This window comes from Pipistrellus kuhlii, unplaced genomic scaffold, assembly GCF_014108245.1.
Source record: "Pipistrellus kuhlii isolate mPipKuh1 unplaced genomic scaffold, mPipKuh1.p scaffold_m20_p_5, whole genome shotgun sequence".
NCBI classification, from domain to species: domain Eukaryota; kingdom Metazoa; phylum Chordata; class Mammalia; order Chiroptera; family Vespertilionidae; genus Pipistrellus; species Pipistrellus kuhlii.
Window position 1 is genome coordinate 82,701,978 of NW_023425551.1, and position 17,714 is coordinate 82,719,691.

The 17,714-nt window shown below is 50.7% G+C and overlaps 1 protein-coding gene across 3 annotated transcripts; it reads left to right on the plus strand.

The window, feature by feature from the left end:
• The first annotated feature begins 206 nt into the window (after positions 1-206).
• LOC118705670 (DLA class II histocompatibility antigen, DR-1 beta chain-like) lies at positions 207-11,864 on the plus strand. Of its 3 annotated transcripts, XR_004983761.2 has the most exons (7): positions 207-366; positions 7,214-7,483; positions 9,795-10,076; positions 10,713-10,823; positions 11,250-11,273; positions 11,544-11,614; positions 11,676-11,864. XR_004983761.2 is itself a non-coding variant. In XM_036414699.2 (6 exons), the coding sequence occupies exons 1-6, from the start codon at positions 267-269 to the stop codon at positions 11,555-11,557; spliced, it is 801 nt and encodes a 266-aa protein (XP_036270592.1). In that variant the 5' UTR covers positions 207-266; the 3' UTR covers positions 11,558-11,864. The 3 variants fall into 3 exon arrangements, 2 of the variants coding, with proteins under 2 accessions (XP_036270592.1, XP_036270593.1); XM_036414699.2 differs by having other exon boundaries at positions 11,544-11,864; XM_036414700.2 differs by lacking the exon at positions 11,250-11,273 and having other exon boundaries at positions 11,544-11,864.
• The last annotated feature ends 5,850 nt before the right edge of the window (positions 11,865-17,714 follow it).

Below are 17,714 nucleotides of genomic sequence, written 5' to 3' on the forward strand. Positions count from 1 at the left end.
AACTTTAAGGCACTAAGTTAAAACAGTTTATTTAATGCAGGAAATTCTAAGTTTCAGAAGAGGACCTTCATACTGAATCTCTGACCAGCAACTGGTGACGCTGTTCATCTCTGATGCTGATTGGTTCTCAGTACTGAGATGACCCAATCAAAGAACAAAGAAATGAGTTCCCTAGTTGGTATTACTGGGCTGTGGGTGGAGAGGGGTCACAGCCCTCCCTGAGTGAGACCTGCCTGCTCCCTGTCCTGTCCTCTCTGAGCTCCAGCATGGTGTGCCTGCGGTTCCCCAGAGGCTCCTGGATGGCCGCTCTGACGGTGATGCTGATGGCACTGAGGCCTCCCCTGGCTCGGGCCAGGGACACACCAGGTAAGTGCTCCTTGGGGGTGAACTGCTGTGGGTGAGGAAGACAGGAAATGAGCTGTGTCACCGAGTCCAGGCCATGGCCCTTAGAAAGGGGTGGATTTTCCTCAGAGGCCACCTGCCTATCACATGGACCCTGATTCTTTCCACCACAAAAGGGGCTGGTGCTGGCCACTATGAGATGTGCAAGGGCCTCCATGTATCTCAGCTGTTTCTTCTCCCCTCGCTTCTAGTAAACCTCCTTGTTCTGTGTCCCCTTCCATTGGGGTCTTGAGAGGATTGAGAAATAATGATTTCAGACTAATTCCCACCCAGAGCTCCATTTTTTTTGTATTAAATTTACCCAAGAGGAAAGTTTCTTTGAAGTTTTATGGCAGTCAAAGGGAATTAGGGGGTTTCTCTTTGAGGATCCTGTGTCCTGTCCTCAACAGAATCTCTGATGTTGGTGCTTCTCCCTACTATGTGGGATGTATTAAAGGGCCTCCCCACCATCTACTTTCCTTTCTCCCTGAACCCCAAGGTTTATAAGGCTGTGTCCATGTAATGACGTCCTCCAACAGAAGTGGGGTTAGTGCTCTCTCTTCCTCCTGTGAAAAATCCCTGGGAACTGAAGCAGAGATTCTTAGTGCTTGGAATGATCCTACAGATGAGGGGCATCTATGGGGTGGTCTTTGATGTCTTAAAGAAACTAAGGCATCTTCTGAACACCTGGCCAGGTTAGTACTCATATGGGTCTATGTTGAACCTTTCTATTCTATCATTTTCTCACATATTTGTCCTTCTCTGGCCTGAGCCCAAAGGTCTGGATTCAACTAGTAGAGATAAATTGATTGAAATTCTGGGTTTTTAAGTTAAAAATAGTCAAAGGTTAGCCATTTCATATGTTCAAATTCTACACCTTGAGCAGGAGTAGAGAGAGTGTGTAAGCATCCCATTGGGGTGAAAGTCAACAATCAAGTCAAGGGAACTCAAGGGGCCTCCGGGAGCCTTGGCCCCAATGCCGCAGGTCCCTTCATCTGCCCTCTGTTCCCCTTAATTAGCCGTGTTTGGTCGCCTCTACTTCCAGGTCCTCCCTATTCTTTCCCCAGCTATGTCAACACCATTCCTGAGGTCCCAAAGCTCACACAGACCCTCAGCCCAGGAACAGACCCACGGACAAGATAAAATGTAGTGGTATTTTCCCTCTTTCCTTACTTGTGATGTTTCTTCCAACTAGTAGGAGGAAAACCAGGAAGAGTCTCTAAATTTCCTGCAGGAAGCAGAGGGAACATAAAGTGTCGTCTGAATAAAAGGGTGTAGGAGCTTGTGCTTTTGCTGCTTTCCAGGGTCCCCACAATGATCAAGGCCCAGAACTTGGGTTCATCATTTCAGATATTTACCCGAGTGACTACTTCATACAAGGCTCTGTTCTAGACTCAGAGAAGCCTCTTTGAATATGATAGAAAGTCCCATTTTACCATGGAACTTAGCTTATGCTAGGGGAGAAAGACAGTAACCTATAACACTTAAGAAAGAAAATATTCAGAGAGCAATAATTGCTCTGAAAAAAAAAACACACACACACAACACCATGGTTACAGAATAGAATAGATTCACCTTAAGTCACTTCAAGTAGTTAGGGAGCTCACCCTGAGGAAGTGACGTGTAGAGACATTGAGACCTGGATGGTAAGAGGAGCCACCCTGTGAAGATCTTGGGGACAAGTGTCCCAGGGAGAGGAACAGGAAAAGACCACAGTGTGGGAACATGTTTGCCGTCTTAAAGGGGCAGGAAGAAGGCTAGCATGGGTGCAGCACAGGAGCAAGTTGGAGAGTGACACTGACATAGGAAGGGGCTGGAGAAGACAGGAGACACATGATATTGGGCCCTGATGGTGGGTAAGAAGTTTGAATTTTATCTGAAGAGACATGTGATTTACTGAGGATTACAAGGAGAGTCGACGTATGTTTATTAAAAGCAATAATCCCAGCTCCAGGTGGAAGTTGCACTGCAGGGCTCACAAGAAGAGTCAGGGCCATGAGGAGCATGGAGGAGTGTCCAGGTGTGGTGCTTGGGCTTCAGTGAGTGTGTGCCGCAGAGGCAGCAGGAAAGGGGAAGTGAGCAGATTGGGGGGGAAGGGGAGAGGGGAAGATATTTCCATGATGTGTTATGGATGAAATGATGGAGGAGTCACAATCCCTAAGGATTTTATATTCAACTAGTGACCCAGTGCATGAAATTTGTGCATATTAAAAGGGGATTAATTAGAGGAAATAATTCAATATTGCTATTTGCCCTTTCTCTACAATAGAAGTGTCAGGGAGAAAAGAAAATTAGTAAAATGTATATGAAAACCTTCCTCCTGTCAGAGCCTGGGGCTCACCACGGGACCCAGAGTCAAGTCCCCGCCCACCTACATGTACCTCAAAATCGCATAAGACCCAGACCAGACCGCCCCCTTCCCCAATTGGGCTAGATCCAGACCCAGCCAGTCCCACCCTTGTCAAGCCCTGCCAGGCAGGGAGCATAGCCTCAGGTCCCCTGCCCCAGTGCCAGTATGGGGGGTGGGGGGACATGGCCTGAGGTCCCCCAGCCCAGACCTGGGTTGGGGGGGGCGTGTGCCTTGAGGTCCTCCATCAAGCCCTGCCAGTGGGGGACACAGCCTGAGATCATCTGTCAAGCTCCACCAAGTGGGGGGCATGGCCTGAGATCTTCTGTCAAGCCCCTCTGGGTGGGAACATGTCCTGAGTTCCCCTCACCCAGCACTGGGGATGCACCTTGAGGTCCCCTGTTGAGCCCCACTGGATGGGAGGCATGGCCTGAGGTCTCCTGTGAAGCCCAGCCAGGCAGGGGGTGCAGCCCCTCGGGTCCCCTGGCCCAGTGCTGGGGGGGGGGGGGCAGCCTGAGGTCCCTTGTCAACCCATGGGGTGGGGGAGGACGTAGCCTCAGGTCCCTGCTGATTGGTCATTGAGGCTTCTATGGGAACTTGGCCTCATCTTTGTGATGGAGTGATGGCAATTAGCATATTCCCTCTTTATGAGATAGGATAATTTGAATAAACTTGGAGCTGTGTACTGAGATGGGAAGGACTGTGTAAGAAGTAGTTTGAAGGGGGTGGTGAGGAAGAAAGGTGTAAGTTTGAAATGATTTCTTGACATTTGTGTGGAGCTGTCAAGAGGTCAGTTGAACACAGGAGCCTGGAGTTCAGGGCTGGCTAGGGCAGGGGATGTTTGTGTTGGTGTCATTGACATATGTGCTGTGTTAAACTCCAGGGAAGTAGAGGAGGAACAGGAGGAGGAGAAGGAGGAGTTGGAGAGAGAGAGAGAGAGAGAGAGAGAGAGAGAGAGAGAGAGAGAGAGAGAGAGAGAGAGAGAGAGAGAGAGAAGAGAGAGGAGAGAGAAGAGAGAAAGAAGAAGAGGAGGAGGAGCAAGAAGAGGAGGAGAAAGAAGTCAAGGAGTCAAGGGTCGAACCCAGAGGACCAAGGGCCAATGAGTCAGCAAAGGGGACCAAGAAGGGTGCAGTGTGTGAGGAAATCCAAGAGAAGGTGATGCAGGACAGTGAGGGGAATAGATTTTTCCAGGAGGGAGTGGCCAGGTATGGGGAGAACTGCTAGAAGGCAGGGAAGTGACTGGTTACGAAAGCCACCAGTTCCACAGCCACTGTTCATCAGTGACCCAGAGCAGACAGCCAACACCTGGTGATGAGGGTGGAGTCATGGACAAGACACACCTGGTCCCTCCGGTGTGGAGCACCGTCACATGGGCAGTTATTATGCACCAGGCCTCCCTGTGAGTGTGAGACTCTCATAACCCTCCCGTCTTCCCTGCAGCAAGTACAGATGTAATGACCATGGACTCTGATTCAGAGAGTTTAAGCCACTGACCCCGAGTCACAAGGTTAGTTGTAGAACCAGGTGACATAGTCCAGGCCTCAGAATCTAGAAAGTTCTCTCTTCTACGTCAGCATAGTGCTTTCATATTAGGGGCATGTTTGTACCATTATTAATATACAGAGACCAATGTTTCTGACCTTGTGTTCAAATGATATTTCATGATAAAATTAATAAAAGACAACTGTCAAATGGTGATGAAGATACTATTTTATCTATGAAGTTAAGAAATAGAAAATTGCATTCCTAGGGATTATAAAATTAAAAATAGCGAGCTATTTATTGAGTGCTTATATGATCAGCACTAGGAAGCATCACTATGTAATTCTACATTTACAATATCCTGTGAGGACTGCAGTACCATTAAACCTATTTTGGAGATAAAGAACAAGGCCCCTGGTGTTGCCATCTGACCCAGTGGAAGAGCTAATGCTCTAATGTAGATCCTCATTCCAGAGCTGGGCTTCTACCCCCACTGTGAGCAGTGGCTTGGCTGGTCTGACTGGCTGCTGAGATTGCTGATGCTCCCAGGTGCCAGCGTGTGTCTCAGGGCTGGGGCAGCAGGGGCAAGGGCTGCTGGTTCCAATAACAGGAGGAACTTACATCCATTTTGCATTTACAACTTGAAAACTTCCATATGAGCTCACCTTGTGTTGTGAGCATGTGAGGAGCACAGAGAAGTTTAAGTCCACTCCTCTGCCTCAGATTTGGCCAGCGAGTGGGCTTGTGCCGCCAAAGGAATACAAGATGCCCAATTAAAACTGAATTCCAGAGAAACAGCAATTATTTATCTGTAATCCAAATGTAACGGGAAATTTTGTATTTGTATTTGCTTTCTCGGGCGGCCTTTCAGTTGGGCCCCTGAGCATGGCCTGATAGTGCCAACCAACCACACCGGCTACAGTGATCAACTCACACCTGTTTCTTTTCAACCTTCTCACGTGTCAGGAAGGCGCTAGAGAATTTGTGAAAAGTTATCGACAGACCTGCTCTGACCAGAGTGCCCTCCCCTCTGCCATCATTTCTACGTGACGGTCTCCATCTAAAGCTGGGACCTGCTCCTTTCTGTAACCTGTCTCTCTGAGGGTGTCATCTTAGCTGCTCCCCTCCTGAGGGACCTGCCTGTAGACATGAGAGTCCACATAGGCCAAGGCTGGCAACCTGATGCCTCCTGGTGTTACTGGGAGCAGGAGGCGTTAGAAATTGGATTAGTTGGGACTTTGAAATGGAATGAAATGGCTGTGGCTGTAGCTGCTACTGCAGACAAGCAGTGGGCCAGTGGCCAGGAGAGTAAGAAAGATGATGTGGAGGATAAATGATGACTTGGTGATTGGGTAGCAAGGCAAAGAAACAGGTATCTTGGTTCTGAACACATTTATTTTTCTAAAAAAATTACTCTGCACTGGAACCAGATTTTTAAAATATATACATTTCATACAGAGCAAGATTTTCAACAGATATATTGGTAAAACTTCCTATGTAATTCCCACCTGCTGCGAAATCAACAGTGTTTTATTTTATTTTTTCACTCCAGATTTCTCAGCTGGTTCACCAACCTTTCTCTCCCTTCCCACCCTGGGGACATCTGCGACATTTAAAGCTGTGTTTGATGTCACAGGGGCAAGAGGGGAGGGGAGGTGGAGAGGGCAGGGATGTTCTCTGACATCTGGTGGGATGCCGTGTGCAGCCCACTGTGTACGGAGCACCCACCCCACCCACACAGAACAGTGCTAAGGTGGGAACACTGCTGAACACGGGCTGTTTCTGAAAATTCTAGACTCACCTTCATACACACGCACCTTCCAATGCAGCTCTTCACGGCTTATTAAGAAAAAAACAGACAGTTACACAAATCTGCCACTTCCTTGTTGAATCCATTCAGTCACTTGAAGTTTAAAACCTTCCATCTTATTTGCCTTATGAGATGTTTGTCCAAACGCCATGAGTTCTGTCACTGCCTGTCTGCTGACCGTCCAGCCTCTCCTTATGAGTCCCCATCGCAGTGAGGCCTGTTCTCAGGAAGGGCCTCCCGTTCCTGCAGGGACTCCCCCACCAGCGAGGGGGTCAGAGCTCCCATCCATCCCCGGCTCTCTCCACGGCTGTGCTCTGGGTCTCTGTGCCTCCTGGCTGGCCATGCAGGAAAGAGAGGGCGCCCTATTGGGATTGGGGTGTAACCCCTGAGCTCCTCAGTACTCTCCGCTGCAGGGAGCAGAAGGCCCCCTCAATCACCCCCAGGCTCCCAGCACCCCGACTCCTCCAGGCTCTGTCCCCTCCGCCCACTGTCTGGGCTCAGAGCCGGGTCTCTGCTTCCCAGAGGCCATGGGTTCCCTCAGGCTTCGCAGGTGGCAGTGCCTTCCCCTGAAATGTGCCCTCCCACACACACACACACACACACACACACACACACACACACACACACACACACACACACACACACACACACCCTTCAGGCCACATCCTGTCCCTCAGGCCACTGGCCCCGCCCTGATGGACTGGGATCCTGCTGTCCCTGCTCCAGACCCCCTTCCCTGACATCTCCCTCCTGTGTGAACCGCCTGGGGTTGGCTGTGCCCGCACTTTGGTGAATTCTAAGCTCCGGGCGGAGGGCGATGCCCGGCTTCCTGCCTGGACCCGGGGCAGCTGGGCCTGGCATGGGTCCCCTGCCCAGGGGGTGACAGGAGGAGGCGGGTGTGGGGATCGGGAAAGGATGGGGCAGGGGGGGGAGGGTAAAGGGGGGGTCTAGGAGGAGGCAGTGATGGCACAGTCCTCGCCCAGCCTGGAGCCCGGAGCCCCGGGGGAAGCCCAGTGGGTCCCAGTGGCTGAGGTCCCAGGGGTCTGCCTGCCTGTGGCCTCCCTCCAGCCCAGAGGAGGGGGCGGGTGCTGGCAGTGGGTGCCGGGTCCTGTGTCCGAACCGCCTGGGCGCCCCGCACTGGGCGGCGGCGCCATCTTCTCTCACCCGCGTGACGGTCCTTCCTGTCCCCGCAGCACATTTCCTGTTTCTGACAACATCCGAGTGTTATTTCTCCAACGGGACGGAGCGGGTGCGGTTCCTGGACAGATATTTCTACAACCAGGAGGAGTACGTGCGCTTCGACAGCGACGTGGGGGAGTACCGCGCGGTGACGGAGCTGGGGCGGCCGGCTGCGGAATACTTCAACAGCCTGAAGGACTTCCTGGAGGATGGGCGGGCCTCGGTAGACACGTTCTGCAGACACAACTACGGGGTGTCTGATGGATTCCTGGTGCAGCGGCAAAGTGAGCCGGGGCGGAGGGGAGGGGGAAGTGGTGGGAGGGAGGTGCGCACCCAGGGCTGTGGGAGGAACCAGACGGGCCTCGGGGCGGCCTTGGGGGCCCTGAGGTCCTGTCCTGTGTAGGGGTGTTCCCGGGGGGCCCATCCGTGTCCAGTCCAGGAGGGTTTGGGGAGCAGCGGGGAGGGAGGTGGGGAGTGTGAGGGGGAAATAGGTCTGTCTTGGCCACCACCACTCCTTCCCCCCTCCCCCCCAGCCCTGGAATAGGGGTGCTGGGTGCACAGGCCTCTCCCTGGGGCTGTCAGGCTGGGTGTGAGGGCGGGGCCTAGGGGCCCCTGGCCTTTCTGAGCTCCTTTAGTCTGAGTGTCTGTTCCCCTCCGTGCTCCTGTGTGGACACAGGGGATGGGACCAGGCGCCACACTGTAGCTCTGTGACTTCACACACTGAGGTGACATCCACACGCGCTGGCAGTTCTGAAGTAATGACAGGTTAACGTTTCAGAGTTGTGGCAGTTTACCTCACATACATTCTATTTGGCAATAATGTTAAATCTTTTTACATTAATGCCAAATACTCAATTAAAAATTTGTTTATTACTTTTAATTCATCCTTCTTTTATTTCAAAGGTTCTTGAACATTTTTCCCTGCGTGTTGGCTAATGGCTGTTCCTGCTCTAGGAATGGCCTATTGTCTGTCAGCCCTGGGTCCGGGCCTTTTCTCAGAGATTTTCCGGGTTCTCTAGGCAGCCAGAGGGACACTTTGCTGACATGGATTCAGCATTTCTCCAGCTCCTGGCTTGTGTTTTCATTCAGTTTTATTTCTTTCCATGTTAGGAACTTAAACATCTTTAAGGGAATGAAATGTACTGCAGATTGGTTAGTAATGATTTACCAACAATCTTAAAACTATCCTTCTGGGGCACAGTAAAATGTTTCCCCAAGTTTCTTTTTCTCCTCTGCCTTCTCACCATCCTCCTCTTCTTCCTACACTTCATCCTCCTCCACTTTCTCCTTCTTCTTTTCCAAAACTGTATTTATTAAGCATGCTCTCAGGCAGAAATTACACACATTATTGAGTTCCAGCTCCTGCCCTGAGTTCTAATGTCAGATTGAAGAGAGAAACAATTATAAAACGACAGGAATCCCAATAACAGACCAGCTTCTGTGAGAAGGAGTGGGTGGCTCAGTGAGCGTCGCTATAAGTGGCATAATGGGGGCTGCCCTGCTCCTCCCTCTCCCTCAGGACTCAGCCTCAGAGCTGGGGAAACCCCCTCTTCCTGCTTCCAGGGGGACCATCTCTGTGTTCCGGGGGTGACCGCATTCCCAGGACTCCACACCCTGAGTCCCATCCTCCCAAGCCGGTCCCCAGTTTCTCCCCACTGTTTTCCTTATATTTTCTCTCCATCCTATACAATAAAAGCCCATATACCATAAGCATAATGACTGGAATGACCGCTGGACCAGTCTCTATGGGGTGCATTGACCACCTCTCAGACTCTCCACTCTGGCCCGCAGGCTCCAATTGCAGCATGGTGAACGGGGAACCATGGGGACCAGGGTGGATGGATGGGAGGGGGGGGGGGGGGGGGGGGGGGTAGTCGGGACAAATGAGTGAGCAGAACAGCCAACTCATTGACCCCCCAGCCCCCCGCCCTCCCTGAACCACAGGCTCCAATCACAGAATGGCAAATGGGAACCACAGTGAACCAGGGCGGGTGGTGGTAGAGAAGGACTTTGGACTGGCGAGCAGGCAGAAGATGGCCTTCATCGCAGGCTAGGCCTAGGGACCTACCCACACACAATCTCATGCACTGGGCCTCTAGTATATAAGACACAGCAGATACATAGTGATGGCTGTGTTCTGGCCCCCATTGTATATATGTTAGGCCAATTGCTCTTGATCTGTCCCTAAGCGGTGAGTTAGTATGATCACCCCCTTGTGGGTGAGGAGCTGAGCAGAGAGGATCTCCCAGGATCACCAGGAAGAGGCAGAGCCCAGATGTGCCCCAGGCAGCACTGCTCCAGATCCACACTTTAACACACACACTCTGTGCCTCGCACACACCTGTGAACACTTCCATTCAGCAATGAGGAGCTGTTTCAAGTGAAAACTCCCCAGATTTCCTCAGATTTCTCTCCCATCCAGTGGCCTGGGCTGGAGGCGGAGACTCAAGGCCCATAGCACTACCTCCTGCGGGGCCACCGGGCAGTTTGAGGGGGGCCTGCGAGGGCCTGAGGCTGGGACCAGAGATGAGGCCAGAAGGGGAGCACCAGGGGCTGCCTGTCTGCTCACGTCGCCCTCCGCCTCCTCTGTCCTAGCTGCGCCCACAGTGACCGTGTCCCCTGCAAAGACCCAGCGCCTGCAGCACCACCACCTCCTGGTCTGCTCCGTGAACGGCTTCTACCCGGGCCACATTGAGGTCCGCTGGCTGCGGGACGGCAGGGAAGAGCAGGCCGGGGTGGTGTCCACGGGCCTGATCCGGAACGGGGACTGGACCTTCCAGATGCTGGTGATGCTGGAAACAGTGCCCCGGAGCGGGGAGGTCTACACCTGCCAAGTGGAGCACCCCAGCAGCACCAGCCCCACCAGCGTGGAATGGAGTGAGACGCCTTCTGACCTCTCCGCTCCCCTCACTCCCACAGTGTTCTCTGTTTGTCCCTGAAGCCAAGGTCCCTTTCCCCACACCCCGTTTTCCTTTGCTGGGGTCTCTCCTCAGCACAGGCCACAGGGCAGCCTGCCATCGCTCTATGGACACCCATAGCCCTGGGAGACCATTCCTGCCCTGCTCTCCATTCCCACCCTCTCTCGTCATGGGGCCCCTTGGCCCTGGCACCGGCCCCTGTGGGCTGGGCGGGTGCTTCTGCCTGCGCTGAGCTGCCCACTGTGATCGGGAGGAGGCGTGTCCTCCACAGCGTGGGGACCCTCCTGCCCGGGAGAGCCCTTTCTGCTCTGTGTCTGCGGCTCTGTCACCCGGGCCAAGTCCCGAGGGTCACTGTGCCCGGCTCCGCAGCCCTCAGAGGCCGAAGCAGAGGCCTTGGGTCGGGAGTGAGGGCACCTGAGGCCAATGACTGGGCCTTTACCTGCTCAGTGTGACCTCAGTATCTCCCGGAAATGGCTATTCTTCTGCTTCCTCTAGGGCAGCCCTCCCAGCCCCTCTTCCCCCAGCCCTCCACCCTAGTGTCTCAGTAGAGAAGGTGCTTTGGGCTAAACCCACTGAAACCAGCCTCTCCTCCCAGGGGCTCAGTCCGGATCCGCACGGAGCAAGGTGCTGAGTGGGGCCGGGGGCTTCGTGCTGGGGCTGCTCTTCCTCGGGGCGGGGCTGCTCATCTCCTTCAGGGCGCGGAAAGGTGAGGAGCCGCTGGCAGCGAGGCCCCAGAGGGTGGGGGACGGGGCTTTGCTGGCTGAGCTCTGGGGTGGCAGCGCCCCAGAGGCCTCTCTCTCCCTGTGGGTCTCCCGTGTCCTGGAAACGCAGACTCACTAGCCCCCGGTTCTCAGGGTGGAGACATGAGGAGCCAGGGCTGTGGGCAGAGACGGGTTCACACGCACGGGCTTTGGGTGCAGATCCTGGGGCACATGGAGGAGCAGGCCCTGCGGTCACTGAGGACTCTGGATGTGAGGGCTTCGGGCCCTGCTCTGGGCTCTGCTCTGGGCTCTGCTCTGGTGTCAGCGGGTGCGGGTGCTGCTAGAGAAGCTCAGGTGGCCTGGGCGGGGACCCTGTGTCTGGGTCACACTTACCTTCCTATGTTTAAGCAGCATCTTCCTTCTCTTCCCAGGACAAGCTGGACTTCAGCCCACAGGTAAGGCTCTTTAATCCTCTTAGGGACCCATTGGCTTTCCCTGGAACAGAAGGTGCAGGGGAGGAGCCAGGGGACAGAGAGGGGAGCCTGGGGTGGCTCTGGCCCCGCCCACACGGCGGAGCCTCCTCCTGCTGGAGAGAGGCAGCTCTAGAGCAGCTCTGCCTCCTGTGGCCTCAGAGCTTCTGCTCACTTGGGAGCCACAGCAGGAGGCCTGGGAAGGCAGCGCCCCTGCTGGCCGGGCCTGGCAACTGCACTGTCCTCTGTCTGCAGGGCTCCTGAGCTGAGGCGGCCATGGTGACAGAAGCAGGAAAGACCCTTCTCTCAGCCCCTTCTCAGCCTGAAGAGGTTCCTGCTGGGCTCTCACTCCATAAGGAGAGCTGCCTGGGCTCTGGCTGGTCCTGGCTCCTGACCCCGCAGCTGCTCCTCCCTGCTGGTTCCTCCCCGCCCTGGACCTGGAGGCCCAGTGTTGGCTGCAGAGCCTCAGCTCCATCCTCTCCGTCCCTTCGTGTTCAACCCTCGCTGTCTGCTGTGCTCCTTAACTCACCTCTGCCACATTTCTTAATAAAATGTTCCTCAATTAAATACGGAGTGCCATCATCTGCTCACAGGCTTCAAGGACAGGAAGTAGGAAGAAATGATAAAGATAGGATCTCATCACAACACAACACAATAGTTTTCACTTGTTTTCCTGAATCTGGTCATGTGGTCATCTGGAAGGTTTCCTGATTCCCGTCCAGCTATTCATGAGTCTTCCATCCTGCAATCAGCCTGTTTCCTGAGCCAGGAGAGAGCCTGCAATGGACTGAACTCATGGTCTCCACGTTGGTGCTTCTCACAGACCACCTACAGGTTCCTTTCCCCAGGGATGCAGAGAGGGGACAGCAAGTGTAGGAAACACAAGACACTTGTAAGGATGCCATGCCTTTACAGTTTCATTTTAAAAAAATACTTTTATTGATTTCAGAGAGAAAGGGAGAGGGAGAGACAGCAGAGAATCATTGATCAGCTGCCTCTTTCATGACTACCAGAGATCGAGCCCACAAACCCTGGGCAGGTGCCCTGACAGGGAATTGAACTCTGCCCTCCTGGTCCATAGGCCAGTGCCAACCACTGAGCCACACCAGTTGAGCCACAATTTTTATAATCCTATTTTTTTCTGATTTTTTAAAACAAAGTATCTAAACCCGGTACCTCTTGAAGCCCCCCTTTTTCGGTGTTAGTCTCCTGATGGCCTCCACACCTCAGTCTCTGTGCCTCAGATGAACGCGTGCTGTGCTGACTCTGCCCTGAGGTGCACCTTCCCCAGGAGCCTCCCCGAGGCCACCAGGACACAGCTGCACCTCCAGTGGGAAAGGGGCGCCTCTGAGGCCTCCAGCGTGTGGGCAACCTCCCTGTCTGTCACAGGAAACCCCATGTGTCCCTCTCTGAGCACCAACCAGGGCCGCTGCTGGGCACCAGGGGGGCGGGGGGCTCCCTGCTGGGCCACCAGCATGCAAGCCTCTGCACTGAGGGAGCGGGAGAGCTCCTGTGGGGGGCCCCCCAGTGCGTGTGAGCAAGGAGCAGCAGAGTTTGTATAGCGCACACGTATGTTTTAAATAAAATAGAGGAGAATAGGACATAGAGCCATGCTTATCCTTTCTCTTTATATTTATAAGCTAGAGGCCTGTTGCAGGAAGATTCCTGCAAGAACAGGCCTTACTTCCCCTGGCTGCTGGCACCTCCTTCACTCCAGCTGGAGCCGCCTTTCCACCTTCGCTCTGGCCTGGAGCTGCCTTTCTGACTTTGCTCAGACCCTCCTCAGGCCCCAAGCCGCCTTTCTGGGAGCTGCTGGGGCAGTGTGGAACACCTGCATCCTGCCCTGTCCCCACTGCAAGGTGTGTATTCAAATTATCCGCCATCTTTTTTGGGTTAATTTGCATACTCCCTCCTGATTGGCTGATGGGCATCATAGAGGTGCAGTCAATTTAAATTTTTCTCTTTCATTAGTGCAGAAAGAAACAATAGAGAATTTAAAAATGTGATTGCCTGTTGGGCAAAATGAGGGCTGATGGGGACAGGGATAAAAGCTAGACTTTTGTTAACTTATTTAATGATCTTTTCTCGAGAAACTTTAAAATATATATTACTAGAGGCTCGATGCATTAAATTCGTGCAGAGTAGGCCTTCCTTCCTCCAGCTGCCGGTCCCTGTTTCCCTCTGGCACCCAGGATCCAGGTTTCCCCTGGCCACCGGTAGGGACGTGGGCTCCCCTCGCAGCTCTGGCTTTGCCTGGAAGGATGTCTGGTCTAATTAGCATATTATGACTTTATTATAATAGATAAAAAATTTAAATCAAAACTTTTCAAAGATTACATAAAAATGGTAAGCAAACTAAACAATTGAAATAAACTTGTCAAAAATATACAATTAAAAATCAAAGCTTTTTGATCTTTGCATAAAGCATTGTGAAACTATAACTATCAATATAAAACAGTAGATAGTTCTACATTCCATCTGCTTTAATGATATAAAGGAGTTGGGCAGGTTTCAGGGAAAGGCACTGGTGTGGCTAGAAGATGATGGGTTCTGCTCTTGTGTTTCATCTGAATAGTCAGTTTCAATGTGAATCTAAATCCAAAGAGTAAGTAACAGGTATATATTCAATTTCTCTACTGTCAGAGATAGTTATTTCATTTTTAAGCAACTTTAAATATTATGCCTCTTTTAATTACATTGAGTATTAGTTCTGTAAAACAGGTTATCATTGTGCTGGAGTTTAATGAGCTGATAGTAACATCGGTAATACGGGCAGTTGAGATAAATTCTATTTAAACCCAGGGTTCAACTTTACGCTCGCTTTGATCTCAGATACAGTGAGTTGCCTCATTTTATTATAGACGTGGGGTGTGAAATTATAGGGTAGAACAGAAGTATATTTTGATGACAATGCTTTCTTCTGCTGGTAGAAAATCCGGCCTCATCATTTTTCTTACACGTATTCATTGTACCTGGAAGACAGAGCCCAGGTGGGACATCTGCAGAGAAGGTCAGTTCATGAGGCCAGGGCATCGCCAGTGAACCTGGACTTGGCATCTCACCCTCTATTGCATGCCAGCTCAAGACATGAATCCAGGCGATTAACAGGGAGGAGGTTGTAATCTGCGCTTCAGGGCGAAGCTCGCTGGTGGATGGGCCAGGGAAGTTCGCGCCAAAAGGCGGCATAGGTGCTTCTTTTATACAGCTGTTTAGGGAGAAGAGGGTGGAGGGCATGAGAGGTGTGGAATTCCTGCCTTGGGCCAGGGGTCTAGGAAGGCCCTAGGAAGGTGCCAGCTAGCCAGCTACCTTTGTCACCATCCACCTTGCAGATGCTTGTATTGGCTCTGGGCTTCCCCCCAGCCTCGACCTAACATTCTGGCTTTTTGGTGATAAAAAAGCACCGCCATCCTTCTGGCTACTTCTTGCTGACCATGGGCGAAGAAGGTGGGGAATGTTAAAGGCCAGGGTCAGGCAGAGGCAGGTTGGAGGGCAGCCAAGTGTAGGGATGGAACAGGAGCTGGTTTACAGTCACTGGAGACATTTCAGCTATCCGGGAGCGGATGAATTTGAGGAGGCAGAAAGCTAGGGAAAAAAAGACACAGATGAGAATTAGGGGTCCTATCAGGGGTAGGATCCAGGTAGCTAAAGGGCTTCGGGGCCAGCCGAAAAGAGAGTTGTCCCGGTTGTGTCTTGCACGTAATTCTTCACTCAACTTAGTCAGGGTCTGCACGTTCTGCTCCACCACTCCGGACTCATTGATGTAGTAGCAGCATTCTTCTTGAAGGAACATGCAGGTTCCTCCTCTTTCCGCAGTAAGAAGGTCTAGGGCCCTTCGGTTCTGCAGGGCTATTTGGGCTACTGATGTTACTTGCCACTGCAGAGAAGCTAAGGAGATAGTGGTAGACTCCAGGGCTATCTGGAGTTTGTCATTGAAATCCTGAGCAGAGATTATGCTGTTACCCAGGGCCCCCCACCCCTCCCCCAGGTAGGCCTATTGAGGCAGCGATACTTACCCCCAAAGTGACAGGGAGGAAGGCTGCCCAGCGGGCCCGGGGGTGGGGTGAAGGGAACAACCAGGCGAGCTCCGACTCTCCATACAAGGTTAGCTGGGGAACTACTGTGACCATGAAGCCAGGCCCGGGGTCAGAGGAGTTTATGTGCCCGGGATGGCCTTGGTGGGACTGGCTGTGGTGTGGCTTTGGGTACAGTTCCAGGTGACCCGTCCCCCAGTTACCGGGTTGCTGGTCTGGTAGCATATCTGCAGGGACAAGCTGGGTTCTGGAGTTTCGGGTTCCCAGAGGGGAATGCCAGCCAGGGGAGGCTGACACTCACCGTGTCCTTGGGTTCCTGGAGGAGTCATGAGTGGGATGGCAGCCAGCAAAGGTCTTTGGAGAGAGACACATAAAAAGCAGTGCGAGACATTGGGCAGGGAGTAGGGTCTCATTAAGGAATAGTAAAGTGTTAGACCTAAGTTCCAACCCCTGATCCAAGTGTATAAATACCAATCTCTGCACTATATTATCTAGTTAAAAACAAAACAAAAACAAAAAAAAAACTGTTCTCCCCTCTATCCTTTTTGCATTGTTTGTCTGAAGGTTGATTATTGTGCATTTTTATGCTTTTTAGTGAAATTGTTATGCTTATTCCTGTATTGTATTGTTGCTTTTTTTTTTTAATCCCCTGTTTTTGTTTGTTTCTTTTACTTCTGTATATCATAGCCTTACTTAATAATAGTGGATATTGTAGTTTGTATTAATCTCCATGTATTGTTACTGGCATTGGCTGGGTTCAGAGGTTGTTCTATGGCAATTTTCTCCACATATATATATTGGGTCGGCAACTAAGTACTTGCGGATTTTTTAAAGAAAATCAAATACAATTTTTTCATGGAACTAAATAACTTTATTCTGTAATGTATTGCCCATTTTGATCAATGACCTTTTACCATCTTTCAGGCAGCATCATAATCCCACGTTCAAAAAACTTCTGGTTTTTATTAGCAAAAAACTGAATCAGGTACGATTTGACATCATCATCATTATTGAAATTTTTACCATTCAAGGAGTTTTGTAAAGATCGAAACAAAAAGTAATCAGATGGTGCAAGGTCAGGACTATATGGTGGATGTGGCAAAACATCCCAACCAAGCTCCATTAATTTTTGCCGAGTGACCAAAGATGTGTGTGGCCTTGCATTGTCATGATGGAATACAACACCTTTTCGATTTGTCAATTCGGGCCGCTTTTCTTCAACTGCATTGTTTAATTTCATTAGTTGTTCAATGTAGACATCAGAATTGATCATTCGGTTGGGTGGTAAGAGTTCAAAGTAGACAATTCCTTTGTAATCCCACCAAACTGATAACAAAACCTTCTTTTGATGTATATCAGATTTTGATGTTGTTTGAGTTGGTTCACCTGGCCTGCTCCACGATCTTTTCCACTTGATATTGTTGTAAACAACCCATTTTTCATCGCCAGTTATCAGTCGTTTTAAAAATGGATCATTTTCATTATGTTTCTTTAGCAAATCGCAGCTGCTAATGCGTTGCGTTAACTGTGATTCTTTCAGTTCGTGAGGAACCCATGTATCGAGTTTTTGAACATAGCCAAGTTGTTTTAAGTGATTTTCAATGCATGTATGTGATACATGAAGCTTCTCTGCAATCTCACGTGTTGTACTGTGACAGTCCGAATTGATTATTGCTTTGATTAGGGCGTCATCAACTTCAACTGGACGACCAGAGCGTTTTTCATCTTTGAGTGAAAAATCACCAGAACGAAATTTGGCAAACCAATTTTGACACTGCCGTTCTTTTAAGGCTTCGTCACCATAAACAGCACATAACTTTTTATGAGCTTGCAATGCGTTTTTCCCTTGTGGAAATAAAAAAGCAAAATATGACGAAAATGTTCCTTTTGATTTTCCATTTTTCAACGAACGCCAAACGAAAACTACAAAACAGATCAAAAAACTTTTTTCACTGATTAACAGCTGAATAGCCAACTACCATATAACAAAATGTGTTTTACATTTGTACTACGTCTGCAAACCTAAAAATTCAACTGAAGCCATATGTGTGTGAAACCCGCAATTACTTAGCTGCCGACCCAATAGTTTGTTTCCCATTTCTCTTTTAGTTTGCTGCTTCTTCTTCTTCTTCTTCTTCTTCTTCTTCTTCTTCTTCTTCTCTCTCTCTCTCTCTCTCTCTCTCTCTCTCTCTCTCTCTCTCTCTCTTTTCTTTTTTCCCGTTTTCCAACTTCATTTTGTCGTTACTTTTTTTCTTCTTTTTCTATCTTTTTATCCCTCTTTTTTTTTATTTACTTAATTTTTTTTAATTTTAATTTTAATTTTTTTAAAATTTCTCTTTATTTTATTTTTACCTTTCTTCCTTCTCTCCTATCCCCTAAGTTGCCTTTCTCTAGT